Source organism: Nomascus leucogenys, chromosome 22a, assembly GCF_006542625.1.
Source record: "Nomascus leucogenys isolate Asia chromosome 22a, Asia_NLE_v1, whole genome shotgun sequence".
Classification (NCBI taxonomy): Eukaryota; Metazoa; Chordata; class Mammalia; order Primates; family Hylobatidae; genus Nomascus; species Nomascus leucogenys.
In genome coordinates, this window is record NC_044402.1 from 39238949 (window position 1) to 39257988 (window position 19040).

General features: G+C 48.0%; 2 protein-coding genes across 15 annotated transcripts in view; one reads left to right on the plus strand and one right to left on the minus strand.

Annotated features, from left to right (window-relative positions):
- Window positions 1-956: 956 nt before the first annotated feature.
- DCAF11 (DDB1 and CUL4 associated factor 11) lies at window positions 957-10322 on the minus strand. Of its 12 annotated transcripts, none has more exons than XM_030803862.1 (15): window positions 10025-10322; window positions 9223-9406; window positions 7906-8033; window positions 7557-7684; window positions 7217-7281; window positions 6794-6894; window positions 6415-6561; window positions 6145-6199; window positions 5734-5802; window positions 5332-5389; window positions 5052-5237; window positions 3961-4114; window positions 3435-3587; window positions 1897-2003; window positions 957-1799 (listed from the first exon to the last, which is right to left on the minus strand). In XM_030803862.1, the coding sequence occupies exons 2-15, from the start codon at window positions 9243-9245 to the stop codon at window positions 1665-1667; spliced, it is 1509 nt and encodes a 502-aa protein (XP_030659722.1). In that variant the 5' UTR covers window positions 9246-9406; window positions 10025-10322; the 3' UTR covers window positions 957-1664. The 12 variants fall into 12 exon arrangements, with proteins under 12 accessions (XP_030659722.1, XP_030659717.1, XP_030659720.1 ...); XM_030803857.1 differs by having other exon boundaries at window positions 9200-9406; XM_030803860.1 differs by having other exon boundaries at window positions 7906-7978; window positions 9656-10231.
- NRL (neural retina leucine zipper) overlaps window positions 9935-19040 on the plus strand; it is a 35389-nt gene continuing 26283 nt past the window's right edge. Inside the window, exon 1 of one of the 3 annotated variants that reach the window (XM_004091898.3) lies at window positions 9935-10227. The gene's annotated coding sequence lies outside the window, so the exon portion shown is untranslated. The remainder of the gene's footprint in view (window positions 10228-19040) is intronic. The other 2 variants (XM_003260671.4, XM_030803868.1) reach the window with 2 other exon arrangements.

The window sequence follows — 19040 nt, forward strand, 5'->3', positions numbered from 1 at the left end:
CCCAAAGTGCTAGGATTACAGGCGTGAGCCACCACGCCTAGCTTGTTTATTCTTTTAAAACTGCCTATTTTGCCATGAAATAGGTACCCTTGCTGTGAAAGCCTGTGAACACCCCTGGATGTGTGTACCTTCGTTTAAAAACTGCCTTAGAGGGTGTGAAATGTCATCAGGGAAGATCTATTCAGAGCTGGGTGTGAGCTCTAGCACTCTCCCTGACCATCAGTTTGCTCTGGGCTATAAGGATCTGAGTGTGGCCGGGCGCGGTGGCTCACGCTTGTAATCCTAGCACTTTGGGAGGCCGAGGCGGGCGGATCACGAGGTCAGGAGATCGAGACCATGATGAAACCCCGTCTCTACTAAAAATACAAAAAAAAAAAAATTAGCCGGGCGTGGTGGCGGGCGCCTGTAGTCCCAGCTACTCGGAGAGGCTGAGGCAGGAGAATGGCGTGAACCCGGGAGGCGGAGCTTGCAGTGAGCCGAGATCGCGCCACTGCACTCCAGTCTGGGCGACAGAGCAAGACTCCGTCTCAAAACAAAACAAAACAAAACAAAACAAAAAAAGGGTTTTGAGTGTGAGGCGCCCACTGGGGCCTGGCGTCAGGGCCGACTTGCTTCTCTCAGGCTCTGCGTTCATGGGCTACCTCTTCCAAAGACTGCACAGCTGCAGGCCCGGCCTCAGAGCAGAGGTGATATGGGTATTACCAGGCTCTAATAGAAAGTGTGCTCTCTCGATATCTACTTGCAGGGAAGCTTCTGAAATTGGTGAGGGAGCACCTATTGCAAGGCTCAGTGAACAAATGGTTTTGGTATTTCCCTTTTTCATGGGCCACCAGAAGGGTATTTTCTCCTACACAGGATCGCATCTGAAGACTGTTGAAACTGTGTTTTCCTGAAGTGAGAAGATGAAAGACCTCAGATAGGAAAAACAGAGAGAGACAGAGAGACAGACACTGAGCCAGGTTCCCACAGAGTTTATTGAGGGAGCCAAAGCCAGTGAGAGGACGAAGGAGTCCTACTTCAACCTACTTCCTTAAAGCTGTGTGCCTCCAGCATAAAGGGACCTTCCCCGAGGGCAGGGCCTGCCCTATGAGGGGCCACATGAAGCCTTGTGGAGACTCCTGCCCCTCATACTACAGCCTGTCCTACCCTAAAGACCCAGACATGACAGCAGACATAGTCCCCACCCCAGGAGGGTGCTAAGGAAACACACTTACCCATGCCCCTCCCCTAGAGACCTCAGGAAGAAAGGCCAGGACACCTGTCCTGTGATTGGCCAGTTGAATCCTCAACGTGAAGACCTGGCAGGCCTGGCTGACAGGTCTGTTCAGATGTGGCCTCAGGCGTCTACTCTAGGATCCAACCCCTAACATTCAAACATGATTAAAAACACCCAGGACACTTCTCTTGCTGGCAGAGGCCACACCCCAGATAATGGCAGTCCTGCCAAACTCTGGCCAGAGATAGGGACCCAAGCTGACTGAGTGTGAGCACGTAAGGAGACCACTCTGCCCCATGGGGAGGATCTTCCAGGGCTCAGCTGAGGCTCAGAGCCCAGGCTTATGTTTCTCCAGTGATTCCTCCAAACATTCCCCACAAGGGAGAAAGGGAGGAGGAGGCAGAGAGCTTATCAAGAGGTTCACCCTATATGGGGCTGAAGGTCGGATCTACTGGGGTGAGGAAAAGGCTGTAGAGGATTGGGGCACTGGGGCAGGGGCGCTGGCACATTCCTCAGATTCTGGCATGTCATCCTGGAAGTACTCAGCCTGGCGGTACTGCCACAGACGCAGGTTCCCGTCCCACTGCAGGGCAGAGGGTGGCAAGTAGTCAGGACGTGCTGCCCCCACCCAAGTCCAAGCCCCAGACATGTGCCAGCACCCCCAACCCTTGCAACCTCACCGAACTGCTGACAATCTTCTCTTCAAAGGGGTGCCAACTGACGTCACGCACACAGGCCTTGTGGTTGGTCAGCTTCTTCACAATGTGGCCACTTAGAAGGTCGTACACTGTCCAGGACAGGCAAGAGTGGAGAGGGAGCACCACAAGACCACTAAACTATCCCTCACCTCCCTGTGAGTAGCACCACTGACCTGCCTGTCAGGCAACTTCCCATGTTCCCATGGGAGCAAAGCCCACACCAGAAGACTGTTATTTTTGCTTCTATCCCTGTTCCTTTCCATACCTTGCGTTGAGGGTATGGCTTAGTGGTGTGGGTATTTCTGGCCCTCAGCTAAATTTCATAGGGGCTACAGTTAAGAAAATGCAGTGGCTTTAAAGATTTTAGTAAGATACAGAAGGCACCACAAAAGTGAACAATGAGCTGTCTGGGGGTGTGTGTACCTGCTGCACCTTATCTGGACAGGGTGCATCTTTCTTTTGTCATGGGACATGAGTGTCTCTCTAGGGACAGCACTGCCTTAGGCTCCTTGTATCTGTAGCTGTACTTCTGTTTTTTTTCTTTTCTTTTTTTTTTTTTTTGAGACGGAGTCTCGCTCTTGTTGCCCAGGCTAGAGTGCCGTGGTGTGATCTCGGCTCACAGCAACCTCTGCCTCCTGGGTTCAAGTGATTCTCCTGCCTCGGCCTCCCAAGTAGCTTGTGATTACCGGCGTCTGCCACCATGCCTGGCTAATTTTTGTATTTTTAATAGAGATGGGGCTTCACCATGTTGGCCAGCCTGGTCTCAAACCCCTGACCTCAGGTGATCCACCCGCCTCAGCCTCCCAAAGTGTTGGGATTACAGGTGTGAGCCACCGTGCCCAACCTTTTTTTTTTTTTGAGACAGTTTCTCACTCTGTCACCCAGGCTGAAGTGCAGTGGCACAATCATGGCTCACTGCAGTCTCGACCTCCTGGGCTCAGGTGATTCTCCCACCCTAGCCTCCCAAGTACCTCCCAAGTACCTCCCAAGACTACAGGCCTATGCCACCACGTCCAGCCATTTTTTGTAGAGACGAGGTTTCTCCATGTTGCCCTGGCTGGTCTCAAACTCCTGGGCTCAAGCGATCTGCCCTCATTGACCTCCCAAAGCACTGGGGTTACAGGCATGAGCCACTGCGCCCAGCTTATTTCGTTCTGTGCTTTTCTGCTTCAGCGACTGCATGTCCCTTTACTACTTGCTACCATCTTCCTGTGTCATTTTGTCTCTGTTCCCTCCTACCTTTCATCTGCAACCTCTTTCTTGACTGGCTGAAAAACAGAACCAACTATATTTTTGGCAATCTATTATACTTACTGTCTAGAATTCTATGTTCCTTTTCTTAATTTAAAACACTGAAAAATAGAATGGTTTCTATTTCTCTGTTTAAGCCTCCAGGCTAAGTTTGATTTTACCTGTAGCTGTCACTGGGCTTTTTAAGGTGGTCACTGGTCGTTATAGGTGGAATGGCAAGGAGTCATTCCTGCCCTTCCTGAGGCCCCCTGTTCTGACACAATCCTTACCAACCACTTTGCCGGTGGAGCAGCCACTGTAGATGAACTGCTGGCCGGTGCTATGAATGGGGGAGAACCGGCAGCGGATGAGGGTGTGCAGCACTCCGTGGCCCCGGTAGGTCATCAAGGAGCTGTCCCCTGGGAGCTTCAACTTCCGCCAGGCTGGGCAGGGATGCAGAGTAAGCCCTAAGTTAGGAAATCTGCTTTGGGATTGTTTCGTACCACCAGTCCTGAGCAAGGTTCAATGCCCAGAGACAAATGCCTTTCCAACCTTCAAGTGGTGGCTCTTTCTCCACCTAATAGTCAGTGGACAGTCTCCAATATGGCCTTGCTGGTTAATCATTACACTCAAATACTTTTGTATTGGTTGATTCTGAGTGACCCCCACCCAGGCCCCAATCCTAGGAACCTCTGGCCATTCCATCCACGATTTAGCAAATAAAGAGTTAATGCCTGGCAAAGAGGGCTGAGGGGGAGGTCCTCCAGGGCTCCCAGGCTACAGACAAATCCACTGTGCCTATACTTCCAGTCTCACCTTTTTTGGGCACTTGCTGCCAGCGATAGTCCCAGTTTTGCTGTGTGGCAGCCTGGCGTGAGGCTTCCATGCCTTCCCGGCTGGAAAAGCGTCGGATATCCCAGAGTTTGATGGTCTGGTCTTTAGAGTTGGAGATCAGATACCGGGCATCACCCTATGAATCCAAAGGTGGATAGTGAAGCATCAGAGCTTGCAAATGTCGGCGCCTGTTAGTCTAGTTCCCGTTCTCTAGTTGAGCAGAACTCTGGCCTCTGGATTTACCTGCCTCTTTTCATCCAGGTGAACTCATTTCCAGCGTTCTGCCTCAGATCCTACCACCTGGCTAGGTTTTCCTTTCCTTGCCCAGGGTACTGGCTGGCTTTCCTATTCTAGCCTGAATCAGATTGTCTTCCATTTTTCCATTTTTAATTTTTTTTTTTTTTTTTTTTTTTTTCAGATGGAGTCTTGCTCTGTCACCCAGGCTGGAGTGTAGTGGTGCAATCTCGGCTCACTGCAAACTCCACCTCCTGGGTTCACACCATTCTCCTGCCTCAGCCTCTTGAGTAGATGTGACTACAGGCGCCTGCCACCACACCCAGCTAATTTTTTTGTATTTTTAGTAGAGACGGGGTTTCACCATGTTAGCCAGGATGGTCTCGATCTCCTGACCTCGTGATCCGCCCGCCTCGGCCTCCCAAAGTGCTAGGATTACAGCGTGAGCCACGGCACCTGGCCTTAGTTTTTTTTTGTTGTTGTTTTTTTAAATAAAGAGATGAGGTCTCACTAGGTTTCACAGGCTGGTCTGGAACTCCTGAGCTCAAGTGATCCTCCCACCTCGGCCTCCCAAAGTGCTAGGATTACAGGTGTGAGCCGCCGCACCTGACTGGTCTTCCATTTTTCTTGTACGAAAAGCCCTGCCCTGCTCCTTGAGGACTGGTGAGTACAGATGGAATTCACGTTCCCTGGCTTGAGCCCCTTCCCTAAACTCCAACTTTTACAAACCTTGGTTAATAAGCAGCTTGTCAAATTCCCACACCAGTCCGCTTTCATGCTCTCCTGGGGCATGAAAGAACCTTAGTGGCCTGGCTGTACAGTCCTGCCTTCTGGCCCACCTTGCTGTCAATGAAGGTGATGCCATCCTGGTGTCCAGCCAGTGCACCCACAGGCTTGGGGTCATCCTCCCGCATGGTGCGTCGATCCCACACTTTGCAGATGGCATCGTCTCCCCCAGAGAACAGGATTTGGGAGCTTATATCAGCAAAGGCCACTGCATTCACATCATCTTCATGGGACTCAATCTAGGCGAAAAGGAGGCCAAGATATAAGACCTCTTTCTAGGTCTTATAATAAGCCAAAAACCAGGAGGCAGAGGCTCTATCTCAGGAGCCATACCTGAAGGGTGCGCCGGTTCTGTTCTCGGTCAAAGACATATAGGCAGCCATCATTGGCCCTGAAAGGGAAGGGATAAAGGAGGGTCCTGGAGCCATGATCGAGAGGACCAATGTGGTATATGCTCTAGAGAGTTCCACTGAGAAATCCTGCTCTGGGTCAAGCCGTTTGCTCTTTTTATACAGGAAATGGGGGAAGAGTTAGCTGTGTTTCATGGAGGCTTGACACCTCCCATCTCATGCTGGGGAAATGGAGAGCAAGGGGTGAAGCAACTTGTAAATCCTGACCTTGGAGAAGGTCTGGTTGTTCTCTGCAGCTGCCAGTGCCATCTGTGTAACAGCAGAGCTCATCTCTGGCAGAACCTCCATCTTGTTATTGAGGGAAACATACCCCACAAGCACTTACCCTCCTAGTACTTCTCGTCCATCTGAGGAGACAGCAATGGAGAAGACAGCAAAGCGACGCTCATCTGGCCTAAAAGCAAAGAAGGAGCTGGGTTAAGTGGACTTCCCTTCAGCTTTTGTTAATCTACGTAGAATCTGACAACGGTTGTAAGGCACATCCCCAGGGGAAAAAAGAAGTCTGGCTAACATGCACCACAATGCAGATGCTCAGTGAGAACCCAGAAATCACCCTGCAACCATCTATTTTACCCAGTACTCTGGCTGACAAGATGGTGCTTCCCTCCCACGAATGCACACAGACCCACCAGTATACTTTTTCCCCTAAGCAGAACTTCCAACTCAAGAGGTTTGCTCCTGAAGAGCTTCCCTTGAGAAGTTTCTGATGAGTCTGACCAGAAAGGGAAGCCAGTACCTGAGATCCAGGGCAGTGTGTGTATCTCCCTCACCATAGATATTGCAGATATGAACTAAGAGAAGCAAGAAAAACAAGAATATTTCAGGGATGGGGGAAGAAGAATGGAAGTGAAGCTAGGGAAGAGATCAAACAGGGGACAAGGGTACTGGAGCACTTTGGGAGTGATTTTCCCAAGACAAAGTGAGGGATCCTGGCTCAGAGGGGACAGGCACATGGAAATCTCAGGTCCCAGGCTGGAGAGTCAGTGGAAGCCTGGTGCATACTCACTGTAATCAGACCAGCTGGAGTAGAGAAAGTGGTTCCCATCAGGGGTGAAGGCCACATCCAAGACGCTCCAGCCTACATCGCGGGCCTTGATGCTCTTGAATTTATGGAAACGGCCATACCGGCAGTCATATAGTCGGATTGTCTGGTCTGCGTAAGTAAAGATCAGGCAGAATTATGGGACACTTTCCTTGTAACTTTCCCAGATTAGAAGTCTCCCACTCGGTGTACCTGTGGAGTCTTCCCTTTATCATGGGAAACATGCTCTGGCTAAGCATCCTTAAGCCAGGTCTGAGCTCCCCGTCTGTGGCTTTCTAGCCTCAGTCAGGGGGAACGTCCCATGTTCCAGGAAAAGACAGTTTATAGGACAAGGGTCTGGTACCTTGGCAAGCAGACATGAATATTTGACCATCTTTGCTGTAGATGCCACAGAAAGCCTTCTGAGAGTAGCTATCAGTGAAGCCCAGATCATTGGGCAAGAAGCTAGGGAAGGAGAGAGAAAGTGAGGGTAAGGGGTGCTCAGGATAAGGAGTGTCCCAATTAGCAGAATCCTAACAGAGCTGGAATATCAGAACAGTCATTCTTCCCTTCTGGCTGTGAGTGCAACCCCGTCTTTCAACCATTCCACCATCCTCTAAATTTCTACAATTTTCTACACTTTTCTACTTTGTTTACTCTCAAAGTTTCAACCCCATTTAACCTAACCTTTAATATCTCTGAGGCTCCTTTAACACCTACCCCTTCAAAGTTTAGGAGATAAGACCTATCTGGCCCTTAGAGTCTCTTCACCAAGCCCCATACTCACTGAGATATCACTCGAGACTGTTCTCCAAGGGAGAAGCTTCCCCGGTGGCAGAGGCCCCGTTCTCTCTAAATGGAAGGGATTGGGGAATATTGCTAGCAGAAATAGAGGGCCACTTCAGCCATATCAAGCCCCCTCCTCCAAAGATATTGCTCTTGTTATAGAAATGGACACAACACATCATAGTCTGTCCCACAGAACTCTGATGGAGGCTGGTTAACTCTCCAGCCCCAGCCCTTGAGGCTTCTTCCTTGGAAAGTTGATTTCCTTTTTCTCTGGGGCTGGCAGAGCTTCTGGCTGCTTTGGCAGGCCTGCTGCCAGGCTGGGAGGTGGAGAGGCCTACCTGGTGCAACATTCCAGGAAAGCTGTGCTTCTGGGCGGCCCGCCTAAGCCCCAGCTGCCCTGTGGCCAGTTCCACTTGTGTCTTGATCTCATTGCATTCCAGCTCCCGGGTGTCAGGGGTAGCATCCACTGTGAGTACCAAGGAGAAGTTTCATCCTAGGTCTTCCAGCCTCAGAGGACAGTTAGCAGAACTGTACCCAAGCCCACCCCTGTGGCTGAATATACTGGGGCTGTAAGGACTCCTTATTCCTTAAATTATCGTACCTTCTTTTGATGTAACCTATCATTCAAAATATCACTAAAAGGTTTTCTAGTAAAAGTCTTCCAACATTAGGGACTTTTCCTCTTACCAGGTGGGTTGTATCGATCCCCAAGACGACCATCCCAAGCTCTGTCATTCTCTTCCTCTGAGTCCAAGAGGGCCTGAATGAATTGTAAATTTGCTGCACCTCCTCCCTGCACCAACCTCACTTGGCCTCTGTGGAGAGACCCCCATTATAAAGGAGGGGACTTCTTCCCCCAAACCAACCAAATTCAGAGTCAATGGCTATCTAGCTCTTAGACCACTTGGTACTCATTTTGAGGTTTGAGGCTGACTAGATCTTGGCTGTTATTTTTGGTCTCCTATAAAACACAGTAGGAAAGTGAGTCTTACTCTTACAGTAAGAGCAAGACCAACATGCTGTGGATATGACCTACTAAGTTGACCTCCCAGCAAGCTCAACATTCTAACATCATTTCCTTAGAGCAAGACCAATACGCCGTGGACATGACCTACTAAGTTGACCTCCCAAGGAGCTAAACATTCTCACAGCCTTTCCTTCTGAGCCTCTGCCTGAGAAGTCCACCACAGAAGACAATATTCTAAGCTGGGTGCGGTGGTGTGTGCAACTGTAGTCTTAGCTACCTGGGAGGCAAGGATTGCTTGAGCCCAGGAGTTGCAGGCTGTGGTGTGCACTTGATCACAGCTGTGAATAGCCTTTTCTCCAGACTGGGGAACACAGTGAGCCCTGTCTATGTCTACTAAAACCAACACAAAACACAAACAAAAAAGAATACAATATTCTGAAGGGACCCCCAAGCTCATCTTCTCCTCAAAGAGCCGTAAGCAAAGAAAGAAAGCCAGCTGCACTCTTTTCCAGTCAATTCCAGGTGGTCTCTCCCTTCAAGGCATTCTTTCCTCAAGAACAGGTTAGAGTCAGGGCAAATTAAACTTGTTTTTCAAGTAAATCGAAGTGGCCTCATATCATGTGTCAACTGCCTTACTAAAAAGTTCAACACTCCCTTCCCATCTCTTCACCCCTTACATCACTCCTTTCCCGCCAGGACCCCCCGACCCCCTTTTTTTTTTCAAGCTTACTTGGAAAATAGATTATATTTGTGTAGTCTCAGAGAGAGGCTCCCTTGAATAGCCCCTCAAACACATGAGCAGGTCCTCTTGGTGACCCTCCCTAGGTAAGAACCACTCTTAATGGGTATGGAGCTGAGTGCCATGGGTGCCCAGCAGGGAAACGCTGTTCCGCTCAAACAGAACAGCTGCCCTGAGCGAATCCCATTTCCTGACCTCTGTAATTTTCCTGCCTGGAGTTGGGATCAAGGCACTGTGGTAGCACCTGGTGGGGGTCACACCAGAGGGTAAGTTACCTGCGGAGGAGATAGGCCAGTACCTGGGCCAGATCCACATCTTCATCCTCTTCTTCCTCTTCCTCACTCCGACGCAGGCCAGCCCCTCTTCGGGGCAAGCCCTCGGAGGGGTCTCCGGACCCGGATCCTGCACTGCTGCTGTTCCGTGATCCCATCTTCTGGTCACAGCATCCTTAGGTCCTGTGCGGGGGCTCCTCCTGTCACCTCCTTGGGTTTGGTGAAAGCAAAGCGTGCCCTAGAAATACCAGGGTCTCCTGAGACGCGGTAGTAGCTATCTCTAGGAGGGTGACCCTTCCTCGGGGCTGAGATCCCTTTTCTTTAGCCTATGCCAACTACCAAGGCGTCAGGAACACAAACGTTCCCCAATCCTGTGAAGCAAAGAAAGCAAGAGTGAACCGTAGTGTGCTACCCTAGCTCACCAACTGAAGAAAGATTTGTTTTCTACACCAAACTCACCTATCGAAGTCCCTGGACTGGGGAGCGGGAGGGGTGTTGGGCGGTGTTGGATTTCCAGGTAACCTCTCTGACCGACCAATCGAAATCCCTCGCGGAAGAAAGCGCTTCACTAGCTTATCTCATCTAACCAATTAGAAGCCTTAGGACTCAAAGACCCTCGACGCCCCCACCTTATCGACCAATCAGAGCGCCCCCTTACGAAAGCCGGCAGCAGTGACAGCCAATGAAAATAGAATTTGGCCTAACACCCCTCCTTCCTTGCCTCACGCCCACGTGGTGCGCCGGGGGTGTGTACGCCAAGAGGGGGAGGAAGCCGAGAAGCACCTCCCACTGAAGCCGGCGGTTACCGCCCCACGCGAAATCACCCACCAGCCAGGAGCGGTCGCAGGACCCGCAGCAGCGCGAGGCCTTGTTTACACCGACTGCCGCCACTGCGTTGGCCAACCGCTTCTCCGTCACGCGCCTCGCTCGTCACGCATCTCGCAGCTTCCCGGCCGGCGGGCTGCAAACGTCACACGACGGCCCCGCCCCCTTGGCCAGCCAACTGGACAGCGGAGCACGATGATTGATAGGTAGGCGGGAGAATGCGCGAGGGGCCTGAGGGGAGGAGAAAGTGCGCACCCAAGGAAGGCTGTTAGCTCTTGTTGGGGAGGAGTAAGTGGGAACTGGCAGCTTCCTGGATCAGACGTAATGGCTGAGAGGCGGGGCTTAAAAAAGAAACGATTGGTGGTTCGCTACCTAGAAGTGTTTTGGCAAGGGATACAATTTACTGTCTGTCCCTAAAGATCATTTGGCATCGCACTTTTCAGACAGTGCCCAAGGGCCTCCTCTTTCTCCCCACTGCTTCCCCTGTCCAGCTGGAGCCGTTCTTCTGTCGCTAGCCGCAGCTCCAGTCGGTTCTGCCCTAAAGGGTGCCCGGCGTCCCAGTAGGCCTCCACACCGTCCTTCCGGGCTTAGCTTTTGGAAGCCTTGCTCTTGGGACGGTCCCCTTTTAGACCTCCCTTTATCCGGTCGGGCAATTTTTTAAGACAACCCCTGGCTTTCCGCTGCGGTCTTTGCAGACGTTCCCTAATACACGCGTCTTTCTTTCAAAGCTTTTCCGGTTCCGCTGTCCTCTTAAACGCTCCCTTGGCCCTCCGGGATTTGCAGACCTTCCCTAGACCGTCTGTCCTCGCGGTGCCTCTCCGCACCCGGCCGCGGGTCCAGGGTGCGCGCGCGCCGCCTCCTGCCCCCTCCTGCCCTCTCCTGCGGGTTTATGAGTAACAAGCCTGAGTCCAAGGCCGGGGCTTGCCACATCTCTGATCCTCGCCCTGGCTGGGTGGGGACGTGTGGGTTGAATGACCTTGCTGTCTCGAGCTCAGAGGCCCAGGGTCCGAGCTGAACTTCAGTCCTTGCAGCCTGCACTTCTTTGGGAAAGCTGCGAGTTTCCCTCCGCCCGCTCCTGAGGGCAGGGATGGGAGCGAGGGCTCGTGGCCTTCTTGGGCCCTCCTGGGGCCTCTCCCAGTGAGGGCGAGGGTTTGGCCAGCTTTCGGGCAACGTCTCCTAGTCTCCAGACCCGGAGACCTGAGCTTGTCACCAGGGCTAGCTTTGATGGGCTCTGCGCTTAGAAGGGTCCTGAATACTTGGTTTAATGTTCTAGTGTTAACGGTCTTGAAATTATTAGTAATTTTAAAGCAAGTGCCTGGCATTTTCATCTTGCAGTCGGCTCCACTGATTATGTAGGCGGTCTGCTGGGCGCCCATCCTCTATTGCCAGATTACTTACTATCTGTGCTTTAACGTTTATTGAGACTTTAGGATTCCGTGGTTTCTGGGTTATCCGGCCTGGAAAATCGGGATCTTTATTTATTGATTGATTTTGCCTGCGTTCTCTCAGAATGTGACGGAATCATTTTTTAAAAAATTGGCCGGGCGCGGTGGCTCACGCCTGTAATCCCAGCACTTTGGGAAGCCAAGGCGGGTGGATCACGTGAGGTCAGGAGTTCGAGACCAGCCTGGCCAACACGGTGAAACTCCATCACTAAAAAAAAAAAAAAGCCGGGTGTGGTGGCATGCTCCTGTAATCCCAGCCACTCGAGAGGCTGAGGCAAGAGAATCGCTTGAACCCGGGAGGCGGAGGTTGCATTGAGCGGAGATCATGCCACTGCACTCCAGACTGGGCTACAAGAGTGAAACTCCGTCACACACACACACACACACACAAAAACAACAATCAACCAACCAAACAAAAAAACACCTATGCCTCTTCCGCTAGTTGATCTGCTGAAGAATCCTCCTCTAACAGCATTTAGTGCTTAACCCACAAGTGAGCTGGGCGCAGTGGCTCACGACTGTAATTCCAGCACTGTGGGAGGCTGAGGAGGAGGATCATTTGTGGCCAGGAGTTCAAGGCCAGCCTGGGCAACATAGATCCAGTCTACAAAAAGAAAAAAAAATAGCCGGCCATCGTGGCGCGTGCCTGTGGTCCCAACTTACTTGGGAAGGATGAGGAGGGAATCTTGAGCCCATGAGGTGGAGGCTGCAGTGAGCCATGATTGCTCCACTGTACTCCAGCTTGGGGGTAGAGCTAAAGCCTGTCTCTAAAAAAAGAAAATCAACAAATGGCTCACTATTGTTCATTGTTTCAAATACAAACTTACAAACCTGTTTGTCTATTTTTAGTAACCTCATTTTTTGATACTTCCGCCAAGCAAATATGCCAATAAATACCTTGTTTATTTTTACCTCTGCACCTTCCCAGGAGAATTTCTTATCAGAGGGAAGCTGTCTTTACAAAACTGCCTTCCTCACAGCCTTGCACTTTGACCCAGTAATACTGCTTCCAGAAATCTAGCCCGGACACGCATAAAAACTTATGTTCTACATAACAGTGATTGGTAAAAGTGGAACACTGGAAACAAAGATCTAAATATCTTGCAATATGGGATTGGTTAAATAAATTATGGTCCATGTAGCATAGACACAGAAATACCAGGTAGCTATTAAAATGGTGTTGTAGTCTTCAATTTTTTTTTAAGGTACCTATTCCTGGTATAGGTTTGTTGTAGCCTTCTATTTTTATACCATGGGAAATTGTGCAAACTACATTGTCAAGTTAAAAAAAAATAATCATTTCTTCTGGTGACATGTAATAGATGCAAAAACGATGTGGTTTCAGTTTTTCATTAAAAAGTATAATAGGCGTGGTAGCTCACACCTGTAATCCCGGTACTTTGGGAGGCTGAGGCAGGCAGCTCGCTTGACCACAGGAATTTGAGATCAGCCTGGGCAACGTGATGAAACCCCGAAAATACAAAAAAAAAATTGAGCTGGGCCTGTAGTCTTGGCTACCCAGGATGCTGAGGTGGAAGGATCACCTGAGTCTGGTCAAGGCTGCAGTGAGCCATGATTGCGCCACTGCACTTCATCCAGCCTGGGCGAGAATGAGACCCTGTCTCAAAGAAAAAAAAAAGTTTAATAATACCCAGCTCATTACATCATTAAACAAAGTGGAGAAGGCTTGCATGAACCAGTGACAAAGGTGTAGCTTCTACAAAGAATTATGATTAATACAGCTATAGCACCTGAGGTCCAGAAAAACGAACAAAAATCTTCTGTTAAACTTATCTCTTTAACAATTCATTTTTTGATTCTCTTTTCTCCTCTCCTTCTTACAAATTAATTTAAACCTGAATAAAATCTTCTAATTCAAGCTTTTGTAATATGGAACTTGTACATTATTGAATAAAACATTTAGAAGTCATGGTAAATGCTAAAATAACTGAGGATTTATGATTAAAATGAGTCCTCCACATCAAATGGAAAAGAATATAAGATTCATCACTGGATTCACTGATTAATTTTTTTGCGTATAAAAGATTTTTTTTTTTTTTTTTTGAGATAGAGTCTTGCTCTGTCACCCAGGCTGGAGTGCAGTGGCCCGATCTCGGCTCACTGCAAGCTCCGCCTCCCAGGTTCATGCTATTCTCCTGCTTCAGCCTCCTGAGTACCTGGGACTACAGGGGCCCACCACCACGCCTGGCTAATTTTTTGTATTTTTCTTAGTAGAGACGGGGTTTCACCACGTTAGCCAGGATGGTCTCGATCTCCTGACCTCATGATCTGACTGCCTAGGCCTCCCAAAGTGCTGGGATTACAGGTGTGAGCCACCATGCCCGGCTGCATGTAAAAGATTTTTAAGCCTATGAACTTGATTATCTCACTATGACCTGTAATGTTTTTCAAAATGTGTAAGAGCGTTTCTATCTTAGGGTATACAATGTGTCTATTGAAATAAATAAAATGGCATATCTTTAAAAATAATTATGGTGAAGTCATTTTGATAGACTGAATTTTGCCTATCTGTCTTGATTTTGAAATTTGGTACGTTGCTTGGTTACAGTTTGTGAAGCACTTTTCATTTGGGTAACCTCTACTCTCTCCAGTTGCACTTAAAGTCACTTAAAGCCACAGAGAGGTTTTTCTACCTTCAGCACCCATTTTAGGACAATTTCTGGTAATTGCTAAGTAAATGTCAGCTAGTTGACTTCCTGCCTGACCTGTCTTGGCCTCTTTCCTGCTCATTAGCATCTCCACTAGAGGGCAGGCTGGGCTGGTGAGGAGAGAAGGAAAGGAGTATTTTCATTCTCTAGCTAACCCTGTCCTCTCCTCTACTGCAGCCCCCAGCTTGGTGACCACACAGAGCTCCTGGGACAGTTCTGTTTTTGGAGGTGACTGATGCTCATGCATGTGTTTGAACATTGCCTTATAGTATTCTCTGTGTCGATGGAAATGGAGAGTGTGCTAATAATTTACCTAGGGACTTAAAACGTGTTGACTAGAAAGCCACTAAGTAATTATGGGATGTTCTAATACTCTCATGTCTTGTGTCTGTAAAAATCAGATTTTTCTGTGTGTAGAGTAGGAGCTAGAGATGTAATATAAGTAAATACCCTTTAGTGGCCCCAGGTAGTGGCTCACACCTGTAATCCCAGCACTTTGAGAGGCTGAGGCAGGTGGATTGCTTGAAACCAGGAGTTCAAGACCAGCCTGGGCAACATAGTGAAACCCCATCTCTAAAAGAAAAAAAAATTAGCCAGGCGTGGTGGCTTGCACCTGTAGCTACTCGGGAGGCTGAGGCAAGAGGACCATTTGAGCCCAGGAATTCAAGGCTGCAGTGAGCTGTGATCACGCTACTGCATTACAGCCTGGGCAACAAAGCAAGACCGTGTTTCAAGAAAACACCAGAAAACCCTTTAGCCCTGATTTTGAATAGAACATATCAGTATGAGTTCATGAGGTTTTATCTTCTGTCGCTATCCACCAAAAAGATCTAGAAACAATGACCAATCCAATATCAATGAACACTCCTAGCATCCAGATTGTGGTCTTAAAATGCCATTTCCCCCTGAAAGAAGCCAGAGCTTCTTAGAGAAAAAGCTGATTCCAGGTTTGGGGAAGGAAATGAACATGATGAGCCTGGAGCAACTTATACCGGATAGCCGGGAAGCAAGGAGCATGTATCATGTCAAAAGGACTCAGCTCTTTTTGGCCTAGCTTCCATAGCCAAATGTGGGACAATTTGAACATTTAATAAGGTCAGTTTAATAAACACTAAGTATGTTTAAATCCATGAGTTCATAATGTTTGTGTGTAACTAACTGGTTACCTTTTCGAAGGATGATAGGAAATCATATCATTATTTTGAAGATGGTAAATAAAGATAAAGAATTTAAGCAGTTATCTTGCTGTTCCTATATAAACGATACCACAGGGTAATGAAATAGAAGTGTCCATTTTATAAAATTATTGCAACTGTTATGACAACTCAAATATGGCTGTTTTGCAATCCCTAGTGAGTTAATGCATTTAGACACTGAACATCTGGGTCTGGATTCGTCAATGGGTAAATTGAAGGAAAAGAAAGGAATGGAGGGAGAATCTGTAGATTGATAGAGACTTGAAAGACATAGGAAAAAATTTTAAATGGGAGCGAAGGTAAACTATAGTGTCTAAGGATCTACATTTAGGTGATCAAACTATAAAAAAATGCAAAGAAGTAATTATTACTCACCATAGTATCCACTATGGCAGGAAGGGGTGGCTATGATAGAGATGGGCAACAGGGTCGGGGTGGGGCGGGGCGGGGTTGGTGTCTGGCAAAGTTCTGTTTCTTTCCCTGGGTAATGTTCCAAAGGTGTTCACTTTATGATAGTTTATTCAGCCATACCTTTGTTTTAGATGGTTTTCTGTATGTGTGTTTTATTTTAAAATAAAAAGATTATAATGTGTTAACTATATTTTATCAGTTATCTGGAGCTGAAGGGCATGCAGCCCAATTTTATTCTAATTAATAAAAATAATTTTTAAGGCTAACACTTTCTTGTCCCTGTGCATTTAGATACCAGAAAGGTGCCTGGAACCCCAGTTCCCTGCCTCTTAGCTGGAGGGATTTATTTTTAAATCTATTTTCTTTCTCTCCTAGATTTTATTTACATTGCTCATGTTCCTTTTTAAACTGTAGAGTCAGCAATATGTAATATACGCTTACAGGGCCTACTCTAATCATTATAAAGTGAAAAGGTGATGATAGCTAACATGTATTAAATGGTTATTCGGTACCAGGCATAGTTCTGAGTGCTTTATTCCACTGACTCTTTTAATCTTCCCAACAAGACTGTAAAGTGTAGGCATTTCCATTTTACAGATGAAGCAACTGAGAGGCACCTCTGGCTGGAGTCTACTATGTGTTTAATACCTGTGCTATGCTGCTTCTGATGATATTCAGTTATCATATGCTATTTATGAAGCTAAGGATTTGGCTGTGTTTTATTATTATTTTTAAATTTTAAATTTTATTTATTTTATTATTATTTTTTTTGAGACAGAGTCTCACTCTGTCGCCCAGGCCGGAGTGCAGTGGCGTGATCTCAGCTCACTGCAACCTCAGCCTCCCGGGTTCAAGTGATTCTCCCGCCTCAGCTTCCTGAGTGGCTGGAATTACAGGCATGGGCCACCACGCCCGGCTAATTTTTGTATTTTTAGTAGAGATAGGGTTTCACCATGTTGGTCTGGCTGGTCTCAAACTGCCGACCTCAGGTGATCTGCCCACCTCGGCCTCCCAAAGTGTGAGCCACCGCGCCTGGCTGGCTGTGTTTTAAAGTACAATATACTCCATTGCTAACTTTATTCTAACCTCTGTTCCACTCTGACCTTTAGATTTTTACACATTCTGGCTGGTCACTGGCATTTCCTATGAGAACACTTGGTGTTTCCTCTTCTACTTTTTTCCTTCGAGGGAGTTCCCAGTAATTCCATTTTATTTGTTGAAGTTTGTTCCCTTTTTCTGGGTAAAGACTACCATACTACCCACCTTAGGTTATACATTCTCTCAGCCTGATCCAGATTGCACAGAAGTTATCCTAAGCTGATGCCCCTGACTCATGTGAGATCATTGCACTGTTTTCCTGATTACTGTCCAAAGTTGATTTCAGATGAATTTAGGCTAAGACCTTGCTACTCTAAACTGTAGTCCGCAGACCGGCAGCATCAGCATTACCCATGAGCTTGTAAGGAAAACAAAATCTTGAGGCTACTACAGACTTGCTGAGTGACAATCTGCATTTTAACAAGATCTCCAGGCGATTCAAAGGCACTTTTAAGTTTGAGAAACACGGAATAGGGGACTTTTTATTTTTTTTATTTTTTTTTGAGACGGAGTCTTGCTCTGTCCCCCAGGCTGGAGTGCAATGGCATGATCTCGGCTCACTGCAACCTCTGCCTCCTGAGTTCAAGTGATTCTCCTAAATAGCTGGGATTATAGGCACCTGCCATCATGCCCGGCTAATTTTTGTATTTTTGTAGAGGAGGGGTTTCACCATGTTGGCCAGGCTGGTCTTGAACTCCCGACCTCAGGTGATCCGCCCTCCTTGGCCTCCCAAAGTGCTGGGATTACAGGCATGAGCCACTGCGCCCTGTGGAATAGGTGACTTCTAAGGTCCTTGCAGTTCTAGATGTCTATACTACTATGAAAGACATGTCTTTGGAGTTTTACCACTTTAACCCTTAGCTCTATTGTTTACTAACTGTGAAGCTTTGGACAAATTACTTGACCTCTCTGTGCCTTTGTTACTTCATCTGTAAAATGGTAATTCCCCCAAAGGGTTATTAGGTATGTGCTTAGAACAGTGCCTTGTTGGGAATAGGCCCCCAAAATCTGGCCGTAAACTGGCCCCAAAACTGGCCATAAAGAAAATTTCTGCAGCACTTTGACATGTTTGTGATGGCCATGTCATCCACGCTGGAAGGTTGTGGGTTTACCGGAATGAGGGCAAGGAACACCTGGCCCACCCAGGGTGGAAAACCGCTTAAAGGCGTTCTTAAACCACGAACAATAGCATGAGTGATCTGTGCCTTAAGGACATGCTCCTGCTGCAGATAACTAGTCAGAGCCCATCCCTTTATTTCGGCCCACCCCTTTGTTTCCCTTACTTTTAGTTAATCTATAATCTATAAAAACAATGCTTATCACCGACTTGCTGTCAATAAATATGTGGGTAAATCTCTATTTGAGGCTCTCAGCTCTGAAGGCTGTGAGACCCCTGATTTCCCACTCCATACCTCTATATTTCTGTGTGCGTGTCTTTAATTCCTCTGGTGCCACTGGGTTAGGGTCTCCCTGACTGAGCTGGCCTCGGCAAGCGGTGCCCATATGTGGGGGCTTGAATCCAGGTCGAAGGGTCGCCGGAGCGATGGTTGGAGAACGTGGAACTAAGCTGGAGGACGCCCGAGTACTCTTAAAACAGTCCCTGTGGTGAGTAAGAAGGGGAGCTCGGAAACATCGGGGTAACAATGGGACAAGTGTGGGCTGTGGTTTGTTCCACCTTGGAACCTTTTCACACTGATGATGAGGAGGAAGGAAAGTATAATGAAGTAACAGAGCAGGTTTGTTTGCCAGCTAAAGCTAAAGTGGCAAAGGAGGGAGAGGTTCATCCCTACCCTTCTGCACCCATCATTATTATTTTGAAGAAAAAGAGTGGCCTGACTCTCCAGATCTTTCTTTTCCGGAGGTCACTGGGTGAAAAGTAGTTGCCCCAGTGACTGTTCAAGCAGTGCCTCGAGCGACGGCTCTCAGTTCTATTCAGGCAGGAATTCAGCAAGCTAGACGAGAGGGTGATTTAGAGGCTTTGGCAGTTGCCTGTTAGAATACATCCCCCAGATCAACATTATAGCTACATTTGAGCCTTTTCCTTTTAAATTACTCAAAGAATTTAAACAAGCTATTAATCAGTATGGACCAGGTTCTCCTTTTGTAATGAGACTGTTAAAGAATATTGCTGTTTCCAGTCGGATGATTCCTACTGACTGGGATGCTCTTACTCGAGCTTGTCTTAACTCCTGCTCAGTTC

Excerpts from the sequence above, each read along its gene's own strand:
- DCAF11 (XM_030803857.1), bottom strand. The coding sequence starts at position 9,354 with ATGGGATCACGGAACAGCAGCAGTGCAGGATCCGGGTCCGGAGACCCC. Across the intron at positions 6,895-7,216 it reads CAGTCTCGAGTGATATCTCA|CTTCTTGCCCAATGATCTGG; the intron begins GTGAGTATGGGG and ends CTCCTTCCCTAG. Across the intron at positions 3,588-3,960 it reads GCAGCAAGTGCCCAAAAAAG|CCTGGCGGAAGTTGAAGCTC; the intron begins GTGAGACTGGAA and ends ATCCCTGCCCAG.